Source organism: Amphibalanus amphitrite, unplaced genomic scaffold, assembly GCF_019059575.1.
Source record: "Amphibalanus amphitrite isolate SeventyFive unplaced genomic scaffold, NRLGWU_Aamphi_draft 001503F_arrow, whole genome shotgun sequence".
NCBI classification, from domain to species: domain Eukaryota; kingdom Metazoa; phylum Arthropoda; class Thecostraca; order Balanomorpha; family Balanidae; genus Amphibalanus; species Amphibalanus amphitrite.
In genome coordinates this window covers 111,454-135,255 of record NW_024882996.1, presented here as the reverse complement: position 1 = coordinate 135,255, position 23,802 = coordinate 111,454, and the positions used below count along the sequence as shown (strand labels likewise).

The 23,802-nt window shown below is 47.4% G+C and overlaps 1 protein-coding gene across 3 annotated transcripts in view; it reads right to left on the bottom strand.

Annotated features, from left to right (window-relative positions):
• LOC122373484 (ubiquitin carboxyl-terminal hydrolase 36-like) overlaps positions 1-23,802 on the bottom strand; it is a 70,296-nt gene that overhangs the window by 5,117 nt on the left and 41,377 nt on the right. For all 3 annotated transcript variants that reach the window (XM_043351593.1, XM_043351592.1, XM_043351591.1), the window contains 5 exons: positions 14,946-15,498; positions 14,125-14,264; positions 11,198-11,410; positions 5,214-6,154; positions 1,158-1,273 (listed from right to left, as the gene is read on the bottom strand). In XM_043351593.1, coding sequence (XP_043207528.1) covers positions 1,158-1,273; positions 5,214-6,154; positions 11,198-11,410; positions 14,125-14,264; positions 14,946-15,498 — 1,963 coding nt within the window. The remainder of the gene's footprint in view (positions 1-1,157; positions 1,274-5,213; positions 6,155-11,197; positions 11,411-14,124; positions 14,265-14,945; positions 15,499-23,802) is intronic.

The following is a 23,802-nucleotide window of genomic DNA, read 5'->3' as shown; positions in this document are numbered from 1 at the left end:
GTCACGACCTTTGTCATAAAGTTATCCAGATGGGCGCCTTTCTGACGGATCGTCGAATAAGGACGTTAAGAGACGCGATATCTCATTTTAAAACGCCGCCAGATCATGGGAGATTTCCTGTCCGAGCGCTTTAGCAGCGAGATGCATTGAATCATCTGCATGGTTATTGAGTAGTTTAATTCTATTCCTTGATTTAGAAGAATGGCTCCTTCCGAAAGCCGTTTGAGTAGAACATTTGTTTGCGACTATTCCAAACAAGGCGCCATAATTGGTTGATTCAAACAAATGCCTATAGAGGCTGCTCAACTATCGATTTGTGTTCAGTCTGTTGACAATTTACGCCGGATTTCCAGTCCAAAGGCACAGTGCCGACTCAATTAAATCAAGTCATTAGTGCCGATTGCCGAGGTCTAGCTGCAATCATGCGCTTCGACCCGGCCGGCTGATAAGGCTGAATGTTGAAACGGTAACCCGAGCTGCAGTACTGGGCGGTCGACAAAGCAGAAAACACAGCCTACTCGTAATTGCATTAGCAATCCGGGTTGCCACAGAACATAGCGACGAACTTACTGAGCAACTGCACGGAAGAGCTTTAATGAACGTATAAATATAGGACTTAACTGAAGCAGGAAAGGCGAAGCGAGGCGATAAGGAATGTAAGTTGTTCCTGTTCTGTATAAGGGTTACATGGAACGCCAAGCGCGCACAAGGTCATTAATAATATATACTAATGTATCCACTAATAAAGGCGGTGTTCAGAAACACACTAGCATTCCAAATGAGATGGCAGTCGAAAAACGTTTCAACTATGTTTCCAGCTTGCAGCCACTTGTATGTAATTGCAAATGAACCAGTTTGTTCCGACTTGCCACTTGTTAAGGTCAAACAACTATTGATTTATGATAAAAAAAATGAAGAAAGGTGAGTTACAAATGACTTCAAAGTATGTAATTAGCTCGAATACCGGAGCAACACAAATAATACACGTATCCCACCCATGCAGAGGACAATACACATATTTTGTATCGTATTTCAAAATTTTCAAAAGCCGCTCTCTCTCTCTCTCTCTCTCTCTCTCTCTCTCTCTCTCTCTCTCTCTCTCTCTCTCTCTCTCTCTCTCTCTCTCTCTCTCTCTCTCTCTCTTCCACTCCACCCACCCGTCCAGCGTCCAGCTCGTCATTGTACTCGTCCAGCTCCTCCCGTCGTCGCCGCTCCTCTTTGTCCCTCTCCCGCTCTCTCTCCAGGCCGGGCCTCTCTCCAGACCACGTGGTCACTGCAACAGACAGGCGCACGCGTCGCGTGGTTGGGCAGGCAGATGAGTCACGTGCTCACTCCACTAGACTGGCGCGCAGGTCACGTGGCCGCTGCGCTGGATAAGCAGATGGGTCACATGTTGAGATGCAGTAAGTACTCACCTCTAAGGCGAGTTCTTATACACAGGTGGAACGGAAATAATGCTGAGCTGATTGAAAACACATATCTACAGCGAACTTCTAAGCAAACAACAGATCTAAAAATAGGACGTTTTAATTTGTCTTCAAAGCCTCCTCATTTGCCGTCCCCATCAGGCCTTACGTCGGTCAACAGCGATGGCGCATTGGCCCGTCAGGATACGCGACTCAACCAGGCAAACGCTACCGTCTAAAGTTCTTTTACTGGGGACAAATTCACAGAAACAGGGATAAGCCATTCAGCGATCTAAGGATAAGCTTAACATTTTACGTCTTACAATATGATTAACCCGCGCACCGACGGGGGTCTGCGCCAACTTAGTACCGACGGGGGGGGGGCGGATGACCGCCCCCCCCTGAGATCTCGAGAACGAAGCAAGATAGCGACAAGCGGTAAACGGCATCGGATACGCACGGTCAAGATCTACAATTTTTACTCAGGTCATTTTCAGGTCAGGTCAAAGATGACGTCACAGGGGTCGAAAAAGTCAAAATGGCGGCGCTAAATATGGAGAGTTTTTCTCGAATAACTTTCGAATTAGTCAAGATAGGAACAAACTAAGGGCATCATCGTGATCCTCTCGTCAATCCGCATCGAATGATATATATGTTGACCTCGAAAGGTCAAGGTCAAAGGTTGACCTCAGGTCACGTGACCTCGAGGTCATCATGTATATCATTCGATGCGTCTTGACGAGCTGAACACAATGAGACCATCCACGCGTCTGTATCTTGTTCATGTACGGAGTTATTGGCCAAAAACCTTTGGTGACCTTTGATGACGTCACATGACCTCACAGCTGCCCAACAGCAAAACAGACCTCAAGGTAGTGAAGGTTGATCGTATATGAAGTCATGTATAGTATATGGGGCCATTCCGACCCGTTTTAGTGGTAAAAACAGGGAGTTGATTTTTCCCCCATTGACTTATAATGGGGAGGTCGCGAAATTGACCTGACCTTAGGTCACCGATATCAAAATTCCGAGATAAACAAATTGTAGCTACTAATGACCTAATAACATCCTCCGACTTTCAAAGGCCTCCGACATCTACTGTAGCTCTGGCACGGTGACAAAGTTGCAAAAAAGTGACTTGAGGTTGGGTCATTCAAAGTGACCTGGTGACCTGACCTTGAAAGGTAGGAGGTTCAAACTTGCACACCATGTGTAAAATTGATAAGGGAATAGTCATACCAAATTTCGCGGCGCGTAGCGCCGCGGTTTTCCCGCTATTCGCGAAAAACCTCAGGGGGGGGGGGCGGATATCCGCCCCCCCCCGTCGGTGCGCGGGTTAGGAAGAGCTTACGCGAGCCGGATGACAAACACAAGAAACAACTACTGTACTTGTTTGTTTGGTTGAATGGTTACCTTGGTTACCCCACTATTGATTCTTTTATATTTATTCAATTTTAGTTTCCCAGCACATATTGTTTGGTACAGACAAGCTAGTCGTTGAAAGTACGGAGAAGTGACCTGTCTGTGCAACACAGACTTCCTCCGATTGATCAGTAAATCTGTCTCCAATCCCGCCCACTTGTCGTGCCAATATCTTCCCCTGGAGCACCTCATAAACAGCCCCGCCGCGGCGCTATCTCCGGCTGGAGTCCCTGCCGGGAAACCGCTCCCCAGGCGTTATCTGCCCTCTGAGACGCACCCAGTGAACGGGATACACGGGCGGAATTGGTCGTAGACGCCCGTATTATCTGTGCTCCAGGCAGTGCCCGGCCACTGCTGAGGGCCCTCACTGGGCCTTTAATCACTACGGCGAATCCGGAGCCGAACTTTGTACAGATTCATGTGACAAGGCGTCGTTAGTTAGCACTTGTCAAACGGCGGTGGTCTGTCTACTAGTGAATACCTTTTGACGAAGATCTGACAGTCAAAAAGTTAATGCTTTATACATCCAGCGCGAGACAATTTTCACGTTAAGAAATTCATAAATTCGGCATCAGGAGCAGGAGTAGGAGCAAACAACAAAAGAGCAGGAGTTATTGAATTAAAAGTCGTCTAAATGCCAGTAGGGGCACCTTTGATAAATGTCTTTATAATGTAAAACGAAGTGCGACAGTGCAAAAATCTCGACATCATATCTGCCCTGCCAAAATTATGGACTTTGTTACAAAGAGCGATGCGGACAAAACACATCCGGCTGAAGGCACTGTCACACATTCTAACTCACACACTTCCTCCCTTTCGAGTGCTTTGTTGACAAATCCTAACCGAACTCCACAAAAGGAATAATCCTGCAATCAATGGACAGCCAGCAAAGTTCGCCTCAAGTTCTGCCTGAAGTTCTTCCCGTATTGAGTGACAGCTAGACATTAAATCAACTGTAAAAACATGCAACTAGACTTTCGTCAGAGAATATAGAGGAAATTACTGGCAAATTATCAGCAAAACATCACTGAATTACCACCGCACTACTAACAAACTATCGGCGACAGTATCAGCGGAGCACCTTCAATTAAGGAGGGGGGGGGGGGGGCACTGCCGACTTTTGGTCCCATTCTTTCCCTGCAACGCCCATAGGGCTTATGTTAAAATGGCAGAATCAAGGGAGGGGGCACGGTGCCCCCCCCCCCCCCCGTTCGGCCCCTATGATCGACGAATTATCATTGAATTACCAGCGAACTACAACTAAAACAACGGCGAACAGCAAACAAAACAATCAGCAAATCAACAACCAGAGGATAATCAGCGAAATACAAACGAATTCCAAGCCAACTACCGGCAAATTACGATCTCATAACCAGCAAACTACCAGCCTGGAACCAGAAAACCACTGGTATCGCTAGGAAACCATTCGGGTTGCACCAGCGGTGCACTAACACGACAAGCCGGACACAAAACAGAACGAGGCCGCAGGGACCGAGCCGCCGGCCGTTCCAACCACCCGTATGCATGCGCTGTGGGTGTGTTGGGGTCAGAGGAGCCCTTAGCTGTCCGCCAGCGAGACATTTATGCAGACTGGGTGGACAGGGTGTTGAAACGATGGGGAAGTGACAACAGTGGTAATTTCCGCAGAGACTATGTTACGACTTGTTGGCAGGTGCATGACACGGAACGTGTGTAAAATAGAAGCCGAAGTTAGAGATGGTAATAATTATTATTCGTTGGATCATGTTGGACCTTACCAAATTTGACATGGTATTGTTATCTAAGAAAACGATTTGTATGAAGTTTAAAAGGGTCACATCTAGACGTATTGACAAAAAATAAAATACATATGAAACACGAAGCATACCGAAAATGGTTGAATTCAAGACAGACCTGCCCGTCATACGGGCTGCGAGTCGCCCGTAACTTAGACCAGGGCCGATCAATACAGGTGTCAGCTCAATCGATTCCGTCAATCAACATAGAATAAACAGTGAAAATGGAAGAAAGGGGCAACCTGTTCCATATTTCGGTTTACAGCGTGTCCACTCCAGATCACATGACACAATGTTGGGATGGTGAGTAAATTGGCAAAATCGTTTGATTAAGATTAACATGCAAATTAAATAATAACGATGATTTGGGATAAATCAGTAATTCAGTCTCTCCCTCCCTCCTTCCCCCTCTCTCTTTCTCTCCCTCTTCTCTCTCCTCTCTCTCTCTCTCTCTCTCTCTCTCTCTCTCTCTCTCTCTCTCTCTCTCTCTCCCTCCCCCTCCCTCTTCTTCCCTCTCTCTCTCTCCTCTCTCTCTCTCTCTCTCTCTCTCTCTCTCTCTCTCTCTCTCTCTCTCTCTCTCTCTCTCTCTCCCCCTCCCTCCTCCACTCACCATCTCTTCCATATCCGCTCAGTCCAGCTCCCGAGGTGAGGAACGCCAGCGCATCCCCTCCCCCTCCTCCTCCGGCCGCGGCCGGCGCGGAGGACGGCCTCCTCCTCCTGTCGTCCTCAGAGGAGGAGGAGGACGAGGAGCGACTCCTCCTCCTGTACTGACGCTCCTGATGTCTGTGATGAGGACGCTCAGACCGCTTGGTAGGCGAAAGCCCAGAGTCCTGAGACCCAGAACGCCAGGAAGGCTTCGTAAAGGCGGCGGGTCGATCTGGAGCTGGAGAGGCCGGTCGATTCGATGGCTTGGTTCGCTCTAATGATTTCGATCTGTCCGACGATCTTGAGCTGTCTGATGACTTTGATTTATTTGATCTTTCCGAAGATTTCGATCGGTCAGATCTTTCGGAGGATTTACACCTGTCTGATGATTTCGATCTTTCGGAAGATTTCGATCTTTCCGATGGTGGGGAGAACCTCTCCGAGGAAATAGACCGACTTCCCGGTGCTGAGACTTCTCCCCGGTCGCCCAACCCGCGACTCTTGTCTTTCTTGTGCCTGTGTGAGTCCCTTTTATGTCTCTCCCCATTGAGCGATTCCACATGTTCAGACTGTGCCTTTGTCGATCCCGAACATGCTGAACTCCCAACTGACGACTTCGAGTCCACTTCAGACGACCTAGCACTGTCCGACGGCGCCTTGGCTTTGTGTTCCTTCTCCCCATTTACCACGTGTTCCTTCTGCGGGATCGGACCGGCCGGGGCCGAGGCCAGCGCGGCACCGTCGCCTGATCCGCAGTCCTGCAGTCCATCCGGTGTCACCAGAGGCATAGAGCGGCCGGGCGGACGCGCCGCTTCTGCCGCTGTCGCGTCGCCGTTCGCCACCGCTGGGTTGCCGTTTGCCGCCGCCGCGCCGCCGTTTGCCACAGAGTCGGCCGGTGTTGCCGCCCTGGGAAAAAAGACAATAGCAAAGGTTATCAAAATGTTGAGGTTGTAAAAGCTTAGCTACACTCACTTGTGGCATTTTTGGCGAGGAATTGTAATCCAAACAAGGTGAGAATTACGGTGCAGCTTCTGTATTTTCAGGTAATGTAAAGGAATGTAAAAATAGGGAGCGAAAAGCACAAGGAGTCTACCAAAGATGATCGCAAATTAATGGTCAACATGATGCACAAAATACATTGATAGTAACAGGGAAAATGCTTTGCTAAAGTGAAGTACGCAAAGCGAAGCCTAACTTTTCATCGACGAGGACTGTGTTTTCCCTCATTCTGTCTAGGATATCGCTCAATGGCGAAACACATGCTCTAATTCCACGCCTACAGCTCATATTTCAAATAACAGACTCGTAGCGCACGAAGCATAGAATCATTGATCAACACTACCAAACAACTCACTCAACTGACCAAAAGGCAATAAATTAACTCGCGTTTAGACAAAACCATGCTCTAAAGACTAAACTGGAGAGTCAAATTTTTGTTTTGCCCGACTGTTATATTTATTTAACCTTTCCCTTTAATTTAATGAAATTGGTCTTTCTGACATGTAAATGTCATAAATGTAAATGAGATTATGTATATGTCCATATATACACATAAACAATACTAATTTTATGGATAATAATAACGATAATAACGATATAATAACGATATAATAATAATAATAATAATAATAATAACAATTAGACACACCAGTCGTGTCGCAAAACTAACAAAATAACTTGATCAGAAATGGTGGAACTGGAATAAAGCGAAAAACAACAGAGGATGCTGACGGTTTTGGGTTTTCCGGGCGCCAGGAATTTAGTCACCACCACCCATACACCAACATACCACAAGCATACGAATGATTCATTAGCCAGCAGGTTACTAGCAGTGGGTAGTGGCAGCCACACACACAACACTTTTGAACGCTTTCAAAATACCATATTTTCTATGCTTCCCACCGACATTTCTATGCGGACAAATAGACAACGCAAAACGCTTATCACCATTCTGAGCACGTGATGCACCGATTTCCATCCTAAATAACACCAGACTGAAACACCACGAAAAGCCTTATCACCCTCCAAAAATTTAATACGGGGATACACCGATTTCCATACCTAACAACACCAGACTGAGACACCACGAAATGCTCGATCCCCCTCCGAAATACGGGGATACGCCGATTTCAACGCCAGAGGAAAACCAGACTGAAACATCGCAAAAGGCCTCCGAAATCCGGGAGACACCGAGTTCCACCCTGAGGGAACGCCAGACTGGCACGCCGTAGACATTACACAACAACCGGATGCGGGCAGACAGGGTGCTGAAGGCCTGAATCGGCTAAAAGTCGCCGAGGCTGGCAGCGCGACATGCTGCAGAGCGCATGGGTGAAACTTTGACATTACCATTGGGGTCCCAAACGTCCAAGGGGGCCTCCATTTAGTGGGGGGGGCCTCCAAGCAATTAGGGGCCTCCAATCGTGGAAGCGGTAATTTACGAACCACGCCAGGGCCTCCTCTAAGAAATTTTCACTGGGGGGACCAAAGGCTCAGAAGCCAAACCCAGGGTACCCTCAAATCCAGTTTTCTCATCGGATTTAGGCCACTTATTTTTCGTCACAGCTCTGATGCCATGATTTAATTTTTCAATATCAATAAAGAAATGATAGGTCACCTGACCCTACTGGTGGTTCCAGGCCAGCAGGGTGACATTGTACGTAAATTTCCCCCGCGGCGTCCGAAATCGACGAAAATGTCTGGCTTTTTCACTTACGACAATAAAACAAAATACATTTATTATAAAAAAGAATTTAACTGCACAGCATTGCGCAAGGAACATAACCGACCCCAGAAAGTGTGAGGGCTTACCCTCGCCCGCACCTGGGGTGAGGGTTGCCACCCCCCAAGTTAGTTTTTTTTTGCTCTACACTGAACATTTTAAAAGCTAGAAACCTGATTTTTTGTATAGCCGTTTTTTTCTATCTTTTCTCAGCGTCCATTGGAAATTTCAAGTTTCTGTGGCTTTTGGGTTTGGAGATATAACCTTGTTCTTCAGGTCATGTCATGCCCTAAATGACGAATACCCAATGTCTTGCGTTGGCTTTGGGCCTTGTGAGATTTTGACACCCTGATTTCGTTTTTTTTTTTTGCCAGTCTTACCTCCCACCTATCATTGAACATGTTGTTCTGCGATGTAGGTACAGATGTCGGGGTCAGGGTCAAGGTCAACCTAGGTCATCTAAAATTGTTGCGTTTTAAGCAAGCTGAATTTACTTTTAGTGAAGTTTCTTTGACTGCATGTTTAGTAAAAGCTTCTCAGTTCATGATCTCATGTAATAGGCAGCGACACACAAACCAATCTGTGCACACACCAGTACATACACAGACATACACAGACATACAAACACATATCATTGACCTTGACCTAACTTGACGTGAAATGACCATAGCCAGCAAATTAATCGGATAGTGTGACAAAGAGCTGTTCTAGCTGGCTTGGCACTAATACGGCAGCGTCATCGGTATATGATGGGTTGGCCCGCTGCTTGTGTAGGTATTTTATTCGACATCATCACAATTTTTTCTTACAAGATTTTAAGCTTCGCGGTCAAGAGCAACAGATTCTTTGGAAAGAGACGAATCCAATGATTAAATGACCTAGGTTGACCTTGATCCTGACCCTGGCATCTCTACATCATCGAACAACATGTTCCATGATAGGTGGGAAGTAAGACTGGCAAAAAAGGCCGAAATCAAGGTGTCAAAAGCTCACAAGACCCATAGCCAACGCAAGATATCGGGTATTTGTCATTTGGGTTATGACATCACCTGAAGAATAAGGTCACATCTCCGAAACCAAAAACCACAGAAACTTGAAATTTTCAGTGAACACTAAGAAAGGAATTAGAGAAGCAGCTATACAAAACATCCGGCTTCTAGCAATCAAAATGTTAAGTGCAGAGCAGAAAAACTACCTGGGGTGGGGGTGGTAATCACTGCCCCCCTATGTGCGGGCGAGGATTAAATAATTTGAATATCAGGAAAATAATTTATTCAAACAGGTATTCCAATAGAGTCCCGCTTTTTATACGTGACCTCCGATTTGTGTAGCATCTAAGTTGCCCAGGGGGCCTCTTATTTGTAGGCACAGTACAGAGAGCCTCCTACTTCGACTACTTGCACAGAGAGCCTCCTTTTTGTACATGCAGCGAAGCTTCTACAGGTCGAGCGCCGGTCTTCTATTTGTACGTACAGAGAGCAGTCCCTCGTGTTACAGAGGGCCTCCTATTTGTCTAGGGGGCCTCCTATTGGTTAATGGCGCCTCCTATTTGTCCAAGGGCCTCCTATTCGTCTAGGGGGCCTCCTATTTGTCCAGGAGGCCTCCTGTTTGTCCAGAAGGTCCCCTATTTATCCAGGGGGCTTCTATTTTCCAGGGGGCCTCCTACGTGTTCAGGGGCCTCCTATTTGTCCAGGGGCCTCCGATTTATCCAGAGGTCGTCTATTCGACCAGGGGTCTCATATTTGTGCAGGGGTCTCCTACTTGTCCAGGGGCCTCCTTTTTTTGAAGGGCCTCCTTTTTATTAAGGGAGCCTTTTATTTGTCCAGGGGCCTGCTATTCGTACAGAGTGCTTCTAGCTCCTACTTGTCCATGGGGCCTCCTATTTGTTCAAGATGTCCCTATTTGTACAGGGGGCCTCCTATTTGTCCAAGGGGCCTGCTATTTTTTTTAGGGGGCCTCCTATTTGCCCAAGAGGCCTCCTATATATCCAGCGGGCCTCCTACTTGTTCAGGGGGCCTCCTATTTGTCCAGGGGGCCTCCTATTAGTTAAAGTAGCCTCTTGTTTTCCAAGCGGCCTCCTATTTATCCAGAGGGCTCCTATTCCTATTTTAGGGGGCCTCCTCATTATCCAGGGGGCCTCCTTCTTGTTCAGGGGGCCTCCTATTTATCCAGGGGCCTCCTATTTGTCCAGGGGGCCTCCTTTTGTGAAAGGGGCCTCCTATTTGTCCAGGGGCTCCTAATTGTCCAGGGGGCCTCCTTTTGTGAAAGTGGCCTCCTGTTTGTCTAGGTCTACGGCCTCCTATTTCTCCAGTGAGCCTCCCATTTTTCCAGGGGGCCTCCTTTTTGTACAGAGGGCCTCCTACTTGTCCATGGGGCCTCCTATTTGTTCAAGGGGCTTCTTATTTGTACAGAGGGCCTTCTATTTGTCCATGGGGCCTCCTATTTGTCTAGGGGCCTCTTATTTGTCTAGGGCCTCCTATTTGTCCAGGAGGCCTCCTGCTTGTCCAGAGAGCCTCCTATTTCTCCAGGGGGCCTCCTGTATTCCGGAGGACCTTCTACTTGTTCAGGGGGCCTCCTACTTGTTCAGGGGGCCTCCTATTTGTCCAGGGGGCCTCCGATTTGTCCAAGGGGCCTCCTATTTATAGAGAAACTTCTAGAGAACCTTCTATATGAACATCGGACCTCCGTTTGTAAAGTACCTGGTGCGTCTCGGGGGCCTCCACTATTGGGGTCCCAAAATGACAATTGGGGTCCCAAATGTTCGCTTTGGGGTCCCACATGGGACCTCAAAAGTATACAAAGTTACACCCATGGCAGAACGAGAGACACCAGGAGCTTATGGCCTGAGCCGGACACGACCATACCACTGGAAATGTCTTAGAATCGGATCACAGTGACGGTGGAAAAGTCAGGTAGTTGGGGCTTAGGAGCGTCTAATGCCCGTTCAGCGAGCTACACGTATGCCTCTGAGACGGAAGATTAAAATGTCAATACATAAAATGGTAGGAAAGGTGAACAGAAAATGTATGTCACAAGAAACACAGCACGTCGCGGGAAAGCTGTTGATACAGGCGAAGGCGCCTTGTGTTAAACTTTCAGCTCAAAAGATCCCTACTTGATTATTAATGAAATGCCTCTAAGTCCGTTCCATTACACAGCGTTCTTTTCCCAAAGGTCAAAGAGGATGCACCTGGGCGCATTCACACCCCCCCCCCTCTCCAACTAACCTGTTTTCTTGCTCATCAAAGAAGACGCTGTTGCCCACTTTCCGCCCCGCCCCGCTGTCGGCGGGGGCGGGGGCGGGGCGGGGCCGCTTGGCCGGCCTCCCGACGTCTTCACCGAGCGCCCGTTTTTCCGGGCGAGACGTCAGTGTCTTCAGCTTGCGCGAGATCTTGCTGAGGATATGCCGCGGCCCGTCTGGGGAGTCGACGCTCCCAGCCCTGGAAGAGGGATGGGTGGGTCAGATGGGTGACGGGGGAGGGGAGGGGGCGCAGAGGGGAGAGATGTAGAGGATGGGGAGAGAGCAGACAGGGGACAGAGTAGAGGAAGAAGGGAAAAGCAGAGAGGTAGAGAAGAAGAGAAGAAATAGTGGAGGAATAGAACGAAGACAAAAGACGAACAAATAAGAGTGATAGATAGGATACAGAGATGGAAGCGTGGGGGAGCCAGTGTCAAAGACGCACAAGCCACCATGTACTATTAGGCAATTAAAATAAGCAATAGGAGCTTTCAAAATTCGGTAATTAAAGGGACGTTGGAATGGCAGAATTCAAGATGCTCAAGAAAATTACATTACGTTGAGGAAAAACAGAACATTAAGGAATGACAATTAGGCGGCGCATCGAAACGCCAGAAGACTATTGTCCAGAACGCAGCGATATCAGATGACGACCAAATCATTATCGGCGAAAATGACGTCAATACTCGCTCGATGCCAACACAACTAATGACAGCATTCGATACCCTCCTCTTCTTGCCGACTTTTGAAGATGCTCTTTTGTTACGGATACATCTGATTGAACACAGAGAGCAAGGGATTTATATTTCACGCCACCTACCACTGTGCAACAAAAGCGGTCTGACGTTCATTCAGGACATCTCCACACCTCATTCAGACCATCAGCCCACCCTATTCACACCATTTTTTACCCAGCAACCACTGCACTGCTGTGCGGGCATCGCCCGAAGTTGCAGGATCTCATCTCTGCCTGGCAACGGCGCCCAGAAAAGTCCCAAGCAGCGCCGCGCGAATTCTATAGAGGCGCGGAGGCGGCGGAAAACCATGAAACCCTATCGCCTGCTACAGCTACTGCGAACCCGCCGTGAGCCACACATCAATATCGGCCGCCTCAACGCACGAGCGCCTCCCAATAGAGGCGAGAATGCCGTGAGAAATGGGCCAATCATACTCTCTATTGCCTCCCTGCATCGCAACATTGGCCGATTAATATAAAAAAACGTCAATATGCAAAATAAATTTGGGCACATCTGAAGTCAATGAGTGTTTGGCAAAAAAATTCAGTGCAGCCTCACACAAACATCGAAAAGTCAACGAAGTGAAAATAGTGCAGTTGATGCTAAGAAGTATTCATCCAGACCAACGTAAAATATCAGGCAAAAACCCAACAATTTTAACACATCGCGTAGCCAATTGTCAGGCGAAACTTATCGCCACCATTTCTGAAACACACACCCGCGCCTCGTCTGCGCAAAACAAGACATCCACCCGTGTCATCCCCAATCCGCTATGTCATTCGTTCACCCCTCTCCGAATCACTTTATCCAGTGCCGTGGCCTAGTTCCCCGAGCTGACGTCTCGCTGCCAATGTTATCGACAGACTCAAGGCGAAAGCAGGCTCTGGCAGAAAGACGGCCGGGACGGGCAAAACAAAGTGCTACCGGTTGTTTGTTCAGCGCCGAATTACGTACGAAATGGAGCGGCGACGGCCCGCCCCCGTGCGGCTCTGTTGTTGCCGCTAATAAGAACGGTCCTTTACACTATGTAGCGGCTACTGGGGAGACGGACGGGATGGCGATTGAACAGAAAAAAAAACAGACAAACACGCTGGCTAAGGATGTTTAATCATTATTAAAGCGATGATTATTGACTTTTTCATCCATTAATATTTTATTATACGAAAACGATCACATAAAATTAGCTTTCTTACAACTATTGGTTCAAAATATGTAAGTGAAGAAAATCTGCTGAATTTCATGCTTGGCGCGAAAGTTATGATATGTTTAGCAATGGGTCAAAACTAAACGCTGCAAAGCCATAACAATAGACGGATTTTTCCATTACCCTCAAACACGTCCAAAATACACGTGCATAATAAATAATACGATACAATATTTAAAAAAGGAATATGTTCTACAAGCAAATAACTAAGGGTGTGTATACTCTTAATCATTTCCTAGAGGGCAATCTCAGTTCTTATATAACCACTCAGTACTGGATTAATCTATGACTGGAGGCATCTGTCTGTATCGTCATCGACATCGGTTGTCGCTAAAGAAGACCTTTTCAGCAGAACAAATAGCAATCAAATGCAGCTCAACTGCGTCTTAGTCCTCGTAAAACCCTACCCAATGACGCAGAGTGGGATGCTCAGCCCGGAGCCGGAACAGGCAAAAATCAATCTCATTCTGACCCATAAGGGATTGTTCCGAGGCTGAGGGAGGACCATGCAAATAGTGCAAAAATAGACATAAAACTTCGATTAGACGCAAGGCGTCACTTGCGACGTTACCTTATGATCGGATGCTCTCTACAAACTCTAAGCTCTTTACAAGCTTTCTGCATGCTCTAAAATTAAATATTCTAGTTGATTATACGTAGCTGGACCTCTGTATTTATAACGATGAACGTAAAAGTGTAAGAAAGACGTGAAGCAAGAACACCTAACCGCCATTTACCTCTTACTTCATGTTCACAAGCATGGCAATACAAATATTTGCATATAAAAATAAATTACTTATTTGAATGTAGTAATGCGTTCCACAGCAAAAATATCGATTTTCAAATGCATATACAATAAAAAGAGCAAAAGATGAGCTAGGACACACGACCTAAAGCGTCTAAAAGCCCACCAATCCGCTCAAGAGCAGTGTCTCCAACCGACCTAACCTGACCTGAACCCGTCCACCTGATCACCTGCGTATAGGCGGAGGCGAGGGGCGCACCTCTGACCTCGGGTCAAAGGTGTCACTCTGCGGTGACCTGGCGGGTAACGGGGTGACCTTCCAGCCGGGCGGGGTGGGGTCCGCCTTCAGGGGCACCGCCGGGCCGCCCTCCTGTGGACGGGAACAAAATACGTCTCAGAGTTATACTTTGTTATACTCAGCCCAACTTAGTTATATACTTAGTTATACTGAGCCCAACCGGACGTTTGCTGGAAGGGCGGTCAGTCATATCGATAGACTATGAGAAAGGTGACGACGAAAAGACATGTGAATATGCACAGCATAAAGGAGAGACAACGTTCAAAAAGTACATTATGGTGCTCAAAGTTGATTTATGACACATTTCTTCAATTCACACTTCGATAAACAATCCCGTTAAGCTAAGAGCCCAAACACAATTAATCAACTTGATTGATACATTGAGGCGCATAGATAGCATCCAAAAGGAGATCGGAAATGACTTCGTCATAAGTAAATCAAATCAAATCCACCATTCTCACTTCATCCTCCTCCTTCATCTTCCTCTCCTCTCTCTCTCTCTCTCTCTCTCTCTCTCTCTCTCTCTCTCTCTCTCTCTCTCTCTCTCTCTCTCTCTCCCTCCCTCTTCTTCTCTCCCTCCCTCTTCCTCTCCCCCTCCCTCTTCCTCTCCCCCTCCCTCACCTCTCCTCTCCTCTCCTCTCCCCTCCCCTCACCCTCTTTCTCTTTTCCTCTCCTCTCCTCTCCTCTCCTCTCTCTCTCTCTCTCTCTCTCTCTCTCTCTCTCTCTCTCCCTCTCTCTCCTCCCCTCTCTCACCTTCTCCGTAACGAGCCAGGGGCTGGTGCATCCCACACTCCCGTGGCTGGTCGCACTCTCCTCACTGTGTAGAGACGGCGAGCCCGGCACCGCGGGCACCTCTTTCACCAGCCAGGGTGAGGTGGCCGCTGGCGCCCGGGGCTGCCGCTCTCCCAGAACACGTGCAGGAGTCGCCGGGGAGGGCACAGCAGCCGGCTTCTTCACTGCCGCTCCTGAGCCTGCTGGTGTTCCTGTGGTCGCCGTCAACCCCTTAGCTGTTGAACCAGCTGACGAAGCCGCCGGAGGCGCAGGAGCTGAGGAGGTCGCAGAGCCCTTGGCAGGACCGGCGGCGCGGTTCTCAGAGTCCGAGTCGTCCGAAGCCGAGTCGCCGGTGCCATACGGCACCAGAGGCGCTGCTTTGGTGGCACCACCGCCGGCGGCGGCGGCTGGGGCGGGGGCGGGGGCGGGGGCGGCAGGCGCGGTGGCCGCCCGACCCAGCACAGCCGACTTGTTGCCAGGAAGAGGGCGCTTCACCACGATGGCCGGTGACGTCATCGTGAACGAGATCCGAGACCTGCCGAAGAAGAGGGCGACAGTCAGGTTGACGGTGAAGTTGAGGTAGAAGGTGACGGCAAGGCTGAAGATGATGTTCCTGTTTGGCGTAGTTGTAAAGGACAGCGTCGCGTTGGTCAGTCTAGGAGGAAATTGAAGTTCCTGAATTCACTGTCAGTAGACGAACCAGAGTACGTTCCTACCGGTAGCAGATTCATCAAACGTGTGTGTCTCGTCTTCCAGCAGCAGATTCAGAAGATTACAGATCTATTACTGAAAGTATTCTGAGCAAATTTCACCAGCCCTGACAAGGTGTGACCTAAGCATGGGGGGGGGGGGTAGCACTGGCGGATCCAGACTTGCGTTTTGGGGGGGCCAACTCCTGCAAGTAACCAAACCTAGGGTACCCCCAAATCCTGTTTTCTCATCGGATTTAGGCCACTTATTTTTTCGTCACAGCCCTGAAACGATATTTTTTTTTAAACTAAAAATAAAAAAATAGAAATGGTAGCCCACCCAACCCGAGCCTAAATATTACTTTGAAAACACTTCAAATTGCTTTTGTCGACCAATTAGCCCGCTCCGGGTCGGTGCGTGGCGCAGCCTTCGCGGGCTGGGAGGTGTCGGTTGGACCCCCTGCCGTTCGGCCCCTGATTAAGCTAGAGCTCGCGGAAAAAAAAAACAGGCGTGTTGCCCGTGAGTGACGAGACGAAGCCGATGATACCCGATTTTAAGGTCCTTGGTCATTGGTTGACCTTCCAGGGCGGTGTTTCACGGTCGTGCTGACAGCCGCTGACAGCGCATTCCGCGAGCTAAGGTCAGCCTTCGGTAGTGTTGTGGGTATTGGCTTGTTGATGTCTCCATTGAAACCAAAAGTGCCATCAGCGCTGGCAGCGGCTGGCAGCGTGCCGTGAAACACCGCCCAGGTCAGGTCACAGACCCAAAAGACGGGAAAATCAGGACCTGTCAGAACCTCCTAAAGTAAGGCTGTAATACGTTTTTTTTTGTGCTGATCACAAATTTCATGTTAGTTTGGATCATAGATAATGTCTTCAGCGTTTAGACCATGTCGGGGCAGGTCAGGTCAGATCAACCAGTAGGAGTACTTATGGGCGTCCGTATAGCAGGTGTCCACTACCACTGGCAGCTACGTAACATGAGACGAAGGCATCAAAACTACTTCGTAAATGTTCAAATGGTTGCAAAATGGTAAATTCAAAATCAGCTAAACGAAACTATCCTAGAAACATGTTAAACTCGGAAAAGTGCACCGAGGTCATCAAAGGTCAATGACCTGACTTGACCGTAAGGTGACATTGGCATCCGCCCTAATGCGTGGGAGCAACATCATATCACATGTTTGAGCGTTTTAAACCACGAAAAGACTATAAAAGCGCGGATAATATGAGCCGACATACGCCGAATCGCTATTCCGGCCAAACATGGCCTCCAACATTGCCAAACAGTCTCGAGAAATAGGCCACAAGTCAAAGTTCACTTGGGTCAGGGTCATGAAATTTTCAGACTTTGTCACCATGAGGGTACTAAAGTTTCGTCGCGATCGGCTTCATGATACCTTACACGATAACTTCACACGTCGATCGAGAGTTAAAGGGACTATCCCACCTTTAACATGGGGTTTGAGTTGAGATAGCCAAGTTTGCGGCGAGGTTCAGAAACCACTATCTATCTAGGTTGCAACCCCCGCGGCCTCTTGGTGTTGAAGAAATTCGTTCCCTTCATTTGAAAATGGGCCTTGTACAAGGCCCTATCTTCAACATGGAGCGACCGTTAGTGTGACGTCACCTCGTTTAGTCATTCTGATTTAAACGGGTTTGTTCGTTGACAAATCGCTTAAAACTTGGTCTGAACTTTGTTGTGGTGCCTACAGAGTAAAAAGAATCAGCTTTATGACAGTAATGTGGCCTGGGGAAGGAGGTAATTTTGGGCTGTGACGTCACATATTTGAAAGTTTGTGTTTGGAATATGGGAAGCTTAAGATGTTTAATGAAAAATAAATGCCAGAACCGTGTTCCTGGTCATCCAATCTATAAAGTCGGGCACAATTTAACTGGTTTTAACAACATTTTAGAAGGTGGGATAGTCCCTTTAAAGCATGGATGAAGGAGAACCAGGGGATGAAGGTTCTTTCATCCATGGTTAAAGTGTGCAATAAGAACTTCTTGGGTGAAGACAAGACCAACACTTTTATCAAGCTCACAGATTTTTAATGATACGGTATTTTCTCTCTACCTACTACGCCCTTCTCACATTCATTTTTCTTAAGTGTTTTTGGGGACAAAAAATATATGTTGTTCCCCTTTCAGGCTTGGGGGCATGACCCCGTGGCCCCCCTGGATCCGCTAGGCCGAAACTAACTAGGTCGTTTTCAAACGGTCTGATATTTCAGGTCATAGTTTGCAAACGGCCGGTGTTTTCAGGTAGTTTCATATGGCCTGACTGGGCCAGGCCGTTTGCAAACGGACCGAATTTTCATACGGCCTGTAACATATATTCAGATTTCGACATCTGTCGTAGCATCAAATGCTGATGTGGCGCACTCAAAAGCCGGAATTGGTCCTTGGGTGCCGTAAGGACCCTTTTAAGAAATAAGTGACCCGACTGACCCTTAGAGATTGGCCTGAGCTGTGACCGAAATAAGTCTTTTACCGTTTCGCAGGAAGGGACAAAAAGGTCCCTCATATGCTTCTTGTACAATTACGAAACAAAACAAGTTTTTTTTTTCAACGAAAACTCAGTGAGTTTTCCTAAAAAATTTATTGCGCATATTCCGTGAATGAAAAGTTGCCGGGTCATGTCAGGTCAGGCTGCCACAGCAAGTTTGTTAACTTGACAGCTCAATCGATATTTATGCAATAAGACCTTCTCGGGTGACGATAAGACATGACGACACTTTATGAAGGAAGCTAGTAAACCCGGTAGTTTCTCCATAGGCGCGGGAACCGGGGGGAGGGGGCAGTGGTGGCAGCTTGCCCCCCCCCCCCAACTCTGGGGCCGTGCGGGCGGTGCCCCCACAACTTTCAGACAGAATACCGCTCCTTTTTGTAAATGTTTTCTTTTTTTTTTGTTGAAAAAGCCAAGGGATGAAAAATAAGTGGCCTAAAACCGGCGAGAAAACTATATTTGGGGGATCCTAGGTTGATCTCTATCATGGTGTGACCTCCCCCCCCCCCCGTCTAAAAGTAGTTCCCGCGCCCCTGGGTTTCTCTACGCTATTGAATCACGCTGCTGATTCTAGTAACTATCTACTACACAACCTTCTCACATTAATTTTTCTTCGAGCGTTTTGGGGGGCCAAAAGATATGTTGGCCCCCTCTTTCAGGCTTTTTGGGCCCATGGCCCCGGTGGCCCCCTTGAATCCGCCAGTGGGGGCGGTGCCCCCACAACTTTCAAACGGAATACCGTCCTTTTTTGCAACTGTTTCTTTTTTTGTTGAAAAAGCCAAGGGATGAAAAATAAGTGGCCTAAAACCGGTGAGAAAACTAGATTTGGGGGGACCCTAGGTTGATCTCTATTATGGTGTGCTCCCCCAGTCTGAAAGTAGTTCCCGCGCCCCTGACTTTCTCTACGCTATTGAATCACGCTGCTGATTCTAGTAGGTATCTACTACGCAACCTTCTCACATTAATTTTTCTCCAAGCGTTTTGGGGGGGGGGCCAAAAGATATGTTGGCCCCCCCTTTCAGGCTTTTGGGGGGGGGGGCCATGGCCCCGGTGGCCCCCCCTGGATCCGCCAGTGGGGGGTAGCAAGATCTTTAAAACCGCAGCTACTGATGTGTCCTGCGCGCCAGCACCTGTCCTAAAATCCTAAATTAGAGCTGAATCTGACCAACGAATCTGGCGTCGACCGAATCTGAATCTCGCTTCCACACCAAGGCAGGCGACCTTGCACCCGTTGCTGTTGCGAGGATCAATGTTGAATGTCCGCAGGCAGGCTGAAGCGGGACTGGGACGTCGCTGATTCCGGCACGGTATGTACAGTCCACAGCAGAAGTAAAGTGTGGTTTCAGTCATGGATATGTTCAGCTTCTGAAGCCTAGGAACGATCAGCCAGACTGCAACGAGACTTTAAATATAGCTTACATGTATCTTCGCCCTTGCAGCTACAACTTTATCTATTGACGTCTTCTTTTCAATCAGTCCGCATTTAAAAATCGTCGGTCAAAGCCATCCGTTGAGATTGGTAAAACCACACATTACTTTAGCGGTGGGCTGTAGTTACTTAGTAGCATGTACTTAGCGAAAAACGGCTGCCGCCTCCGGCTAAAGCTGAAAGAAGTGGCTGATACACACAACAAATGGTCTATTTCGGGCTAGATACGCCAAAACGAGAGCAGCTCCAACCCCTAGAGGCTGGCAAGTGTTTAGAAAACCGGAAACGGTGCTGTTGAGACAACAGAAAATGCATCAGGCAAATACAAATTTGATTAAAAAAGATGTGGTGTTGTGGAAAAAAAAACGTTGGACAAAAGCTTATAAAACTAGCACAGCGCGCTGGCATATTGCTCTAGTAAAGTGATATTGGATAATCAGTTTCGACATTGGAAACGACAATGGGACCAGAAAGGTGGAATTCTGCGTATCGCTTTGTTCTAGTTAAGCAGACTGTTGGTTGACTAGCAAAATCAAACCCAATCCAGCATTCAAATGCGAACCGAGAGATTACCTGCGTCAACAGGAGGAATCCGACTAAATTGTTTATCTGCAATGCGATGAAATATGACGTGAATGTGGAAATTAGTTACACACCTCTCTATTTATTCAAGGCGCTTGGTTCAACGCATGTCATAACCGCTGAGTGCAGCGAATCTGTTTTGCGACATTTAACAACAAAATTACTCAATAATAGATCCATATTCAGAGCATCAACTCATTACCTTCAGTCGCGCTTCATACAGCGAAGCTATCTGCCTACACACACACAGCCAGAGCTCAGCAAAGATCTATCCCAGATGTGCCACGAGCCAGAGAAATGCAATCACTCGCGCGGGACAGGCTTCCGTTGAAACATCGCAATGCAGCGTAATTGCTCAGAGCCAGTTCCCAGTAATGTAAATCCCATCGGACTCTGAAACTGTGAATGTTAGTTGCGCGTTCGACGCAGCAGCGCTGCAGTGCTTCAACTCAAAGATCACGCTTTAATGAGACTGCTTGACAGTTCTGACAGCTCAGGACGCGCTTTCAGCCGATCGAACCGAACTGAAGAGATGTCAACAGAACGGGCGAGGCGCGATGGAGCGGAGGAAAACATCTGTCTCCCATTTCCTTTGTGAGCCTTCAGCAGGTGGCACTACGCAGCTCTCCACTACACATTCCTACACACCGGTCGATATTCGATTACAGTTTCACCATAAAGACCAGTACGAATGGAACCGAATAAGTTCGGACAAAATCAAAATAATGGCATTAACATGGTAACACTTTTTTAAACTCGGCAGCTGCTTTCCGAGCCGAAAATACGCGGAATATAAAGGCATTGTCTTCAAGTTGGCAATATGTTTTCTTCGTAGATATTAGTGATGTCAATTACGGAAAATCGGAATACCGATACCAAACCAAATACCAACCAAAACCGTGAAGAAATACCGAAACCAAACCAACTTGGGAACATGAGGAAAATACCAACCTTTTACCGATTTCTTAGCCTCTTAAACATTAGCGAGGGTTCGTGATACCAACAAAATACCAAACACATTAGGATTGAAATACCAAATACCGAGTTGGTATCGGTTTGGTATCGGTACCTATACCAAAAAGTTGGTATCCGATTGACATCTCTAGTAGATATCTCACTAGAAAAAGAAGGATAAAATACGACTTTTACCACATAACTGAGATCAAGCCGTTATCTGAAAGAACACGACAAATAAACTGTAGTACTTGTGGACCAAAAAGGATGGAAACATTTTGAACTCGCATAAAATATGTGTTATTGCATGCAGGTAACTGAAAATGATACCAAACGAGAGCACATTTCGTGGAAATTCATAATGACATCTCTCTCATCTGCTTTCTCTCGCTTTCAGTCTCCCACAGCAAATGTTCGAAGAGGCCACTTTTGCGAGACAGGCAAAGAGGCCCTTGAGCCTGCCGGCTGACGCGATAGCCCGACGACACATGTCCGCTGGTATGACTCGCACAGCCTTGGTGATCGCTCTCTTCAGATAAAAGAGGCCTACATAACCTTCCTTGTAGACCTGGCCCTTGAGATGACTCCACAGGAAAGGAATCCATAGGTCAGATGAAAAGACAGACAGGCCAGTTCCACTTCGGTTCGAGGATGGGAGCGACAACACCGTGGCTGACGACCAAAAGCGCTACCAAGCGACGCTAAAGAAGTTTTTGAAGTAGCCCAAACGAAGTATGGCAGTCTCATGGACCTCATGTGATTCCACCCGACGGTGCGCCTCCTCACATCGCGAAACAACGCTCAAGTGGATCGAGAACCACTTTGGTGACCGGCTGATATCCCGCAGTGCCTGTCGGAACTGGCCTGTCTGATCACCTGACCTGACCCCGATGGATTTTTTCCTGTGGGGTCACCTCAGTCCAGGTCTACAAGGAAGGTTCTAAAGGCATCTGTTACCTGAAGAGAGTGATCACCAAGGCTGTGCGAGCCAAACCAGCGGACATGTGTTATCGGGCTATCGCGTCAGCAGCCAGGCTGGTCGCTCTGTGCCTGTCTCGCAAAAGTGGCCTCTTCGAACATTTGCTGTGGGAGACTGAAAGCGAGAGAAAGCAGATGAGAGAGATGTCATTATGAATTTCCACGAAATGTGCTCTCGTTTGGTATCATTTTCAGTTACCTGCATGCAATAACACATATTTTATGAGAGTTCAAAATGTTTCCATCCTTTTTGGTCCACCCATACCTAGCCGCTGATATCTTCCTCCGGAGTTTTGCCTAAAACAGTCGTTATACCAGCACTTAGATAATGTCTTCAGTAGTTTCTCAGCTATTGATTGAAACTAACTATTGACAGTATTGACCTTATGCTCACATTACATGGCGCGGCAGGACCCGGGCGGGACAAGTGAAGCTCTACCATGATTTGTCTCCTTCTCAATCCCTCCAAATAATAAACATGCTTCAAACTGCGTTCCACACTTCTTAAGTTGAACAGCAGCGATTTGAGTTCACAGTGCTATTCACGGTTGTCTTTGTGCAATAAAACATGTGTGGCTTGAAGGAAATAAGCAAATGGAGCAATCCCTATTTTTAATATTATAACAGTTATATATGATATTTCTTATAACAGCCCTATTTTTTATACACACGCACAAAAAAAGACGTGCCTAGCACCAAAGTAGGTAATAAACCGCTTTTAATAATAATATAAGAATAACCAGTAACCTCATAATATAAATCAGAAATAGGAGCCAAAAGGTTATATTTAAAGTTATCGAATATTTCGCTCCTGGAGCTTCGTCAGCGATAATTACGTCAGCGGTAATTATCGCTGACGAAGCTCCAGGAGCGAAATATTCGATAACTTTAAATATAACCTTTTGGCTCCTATTTCTGATTTATATTATGAGGTTACTGGTTATTCTTATATTATTATTATTCATCATGAGCCTCAAGCAGAGTTTCAGCTTTTTAAGAAGATAAACCGCTTTTATTTCATATCAACAGCGCCATCTTCGGTAGTTTCAGTAAGTGTACGTCAAGGGAAGTTCATCATAGGCTTGTATGGTGATGTAAGTCATTGATGATTTTTACACACGAACATATCTGATCAGTGCCCCATTCCCCAATTGTGTTTCAAAGATTATACACAGAAGATTAACCCTCGCCGGCCGAGGGGGGGGGGGCGGGTGCCGCCCCCCCCCCCATAGGGTTTTTTCGCGATAGCTCCGAACACGCTGGCGATAGAGAGCTGAAACTTGGCATACCTGACCTTTGATCCAAGCCGGATCTTTTGACACCAACCGCATTTTTGGGTCAGGTCAGGTCACTGACCTATGACGTCATAAGTGAACCTCTGCACGGTCTTCAGATGTCGCAACTTCGCAACGCCCTCACTGCCAGAGGAGATGTCACAGGGAATTGAAACTTGCAGGATCTAGTATCCATTATGAGTCCCACAACTTGTATATCTCGGATTTTTCCTAAAGGTCATATGAGGTCAGGTCATCTTCGTGACCTCACCATTATAAGTCAATGGGGAAAAATTCAAACTGCTATTCTGGCGCCGGGAACGATCTCCAACTATCTCAAGCACACAGAATCGTGATTTGATGCACTCCTTGCAAGGTTAGATGCGTCACTTTTGCAATGTTGACCTTGCGTGACCATCAAGGT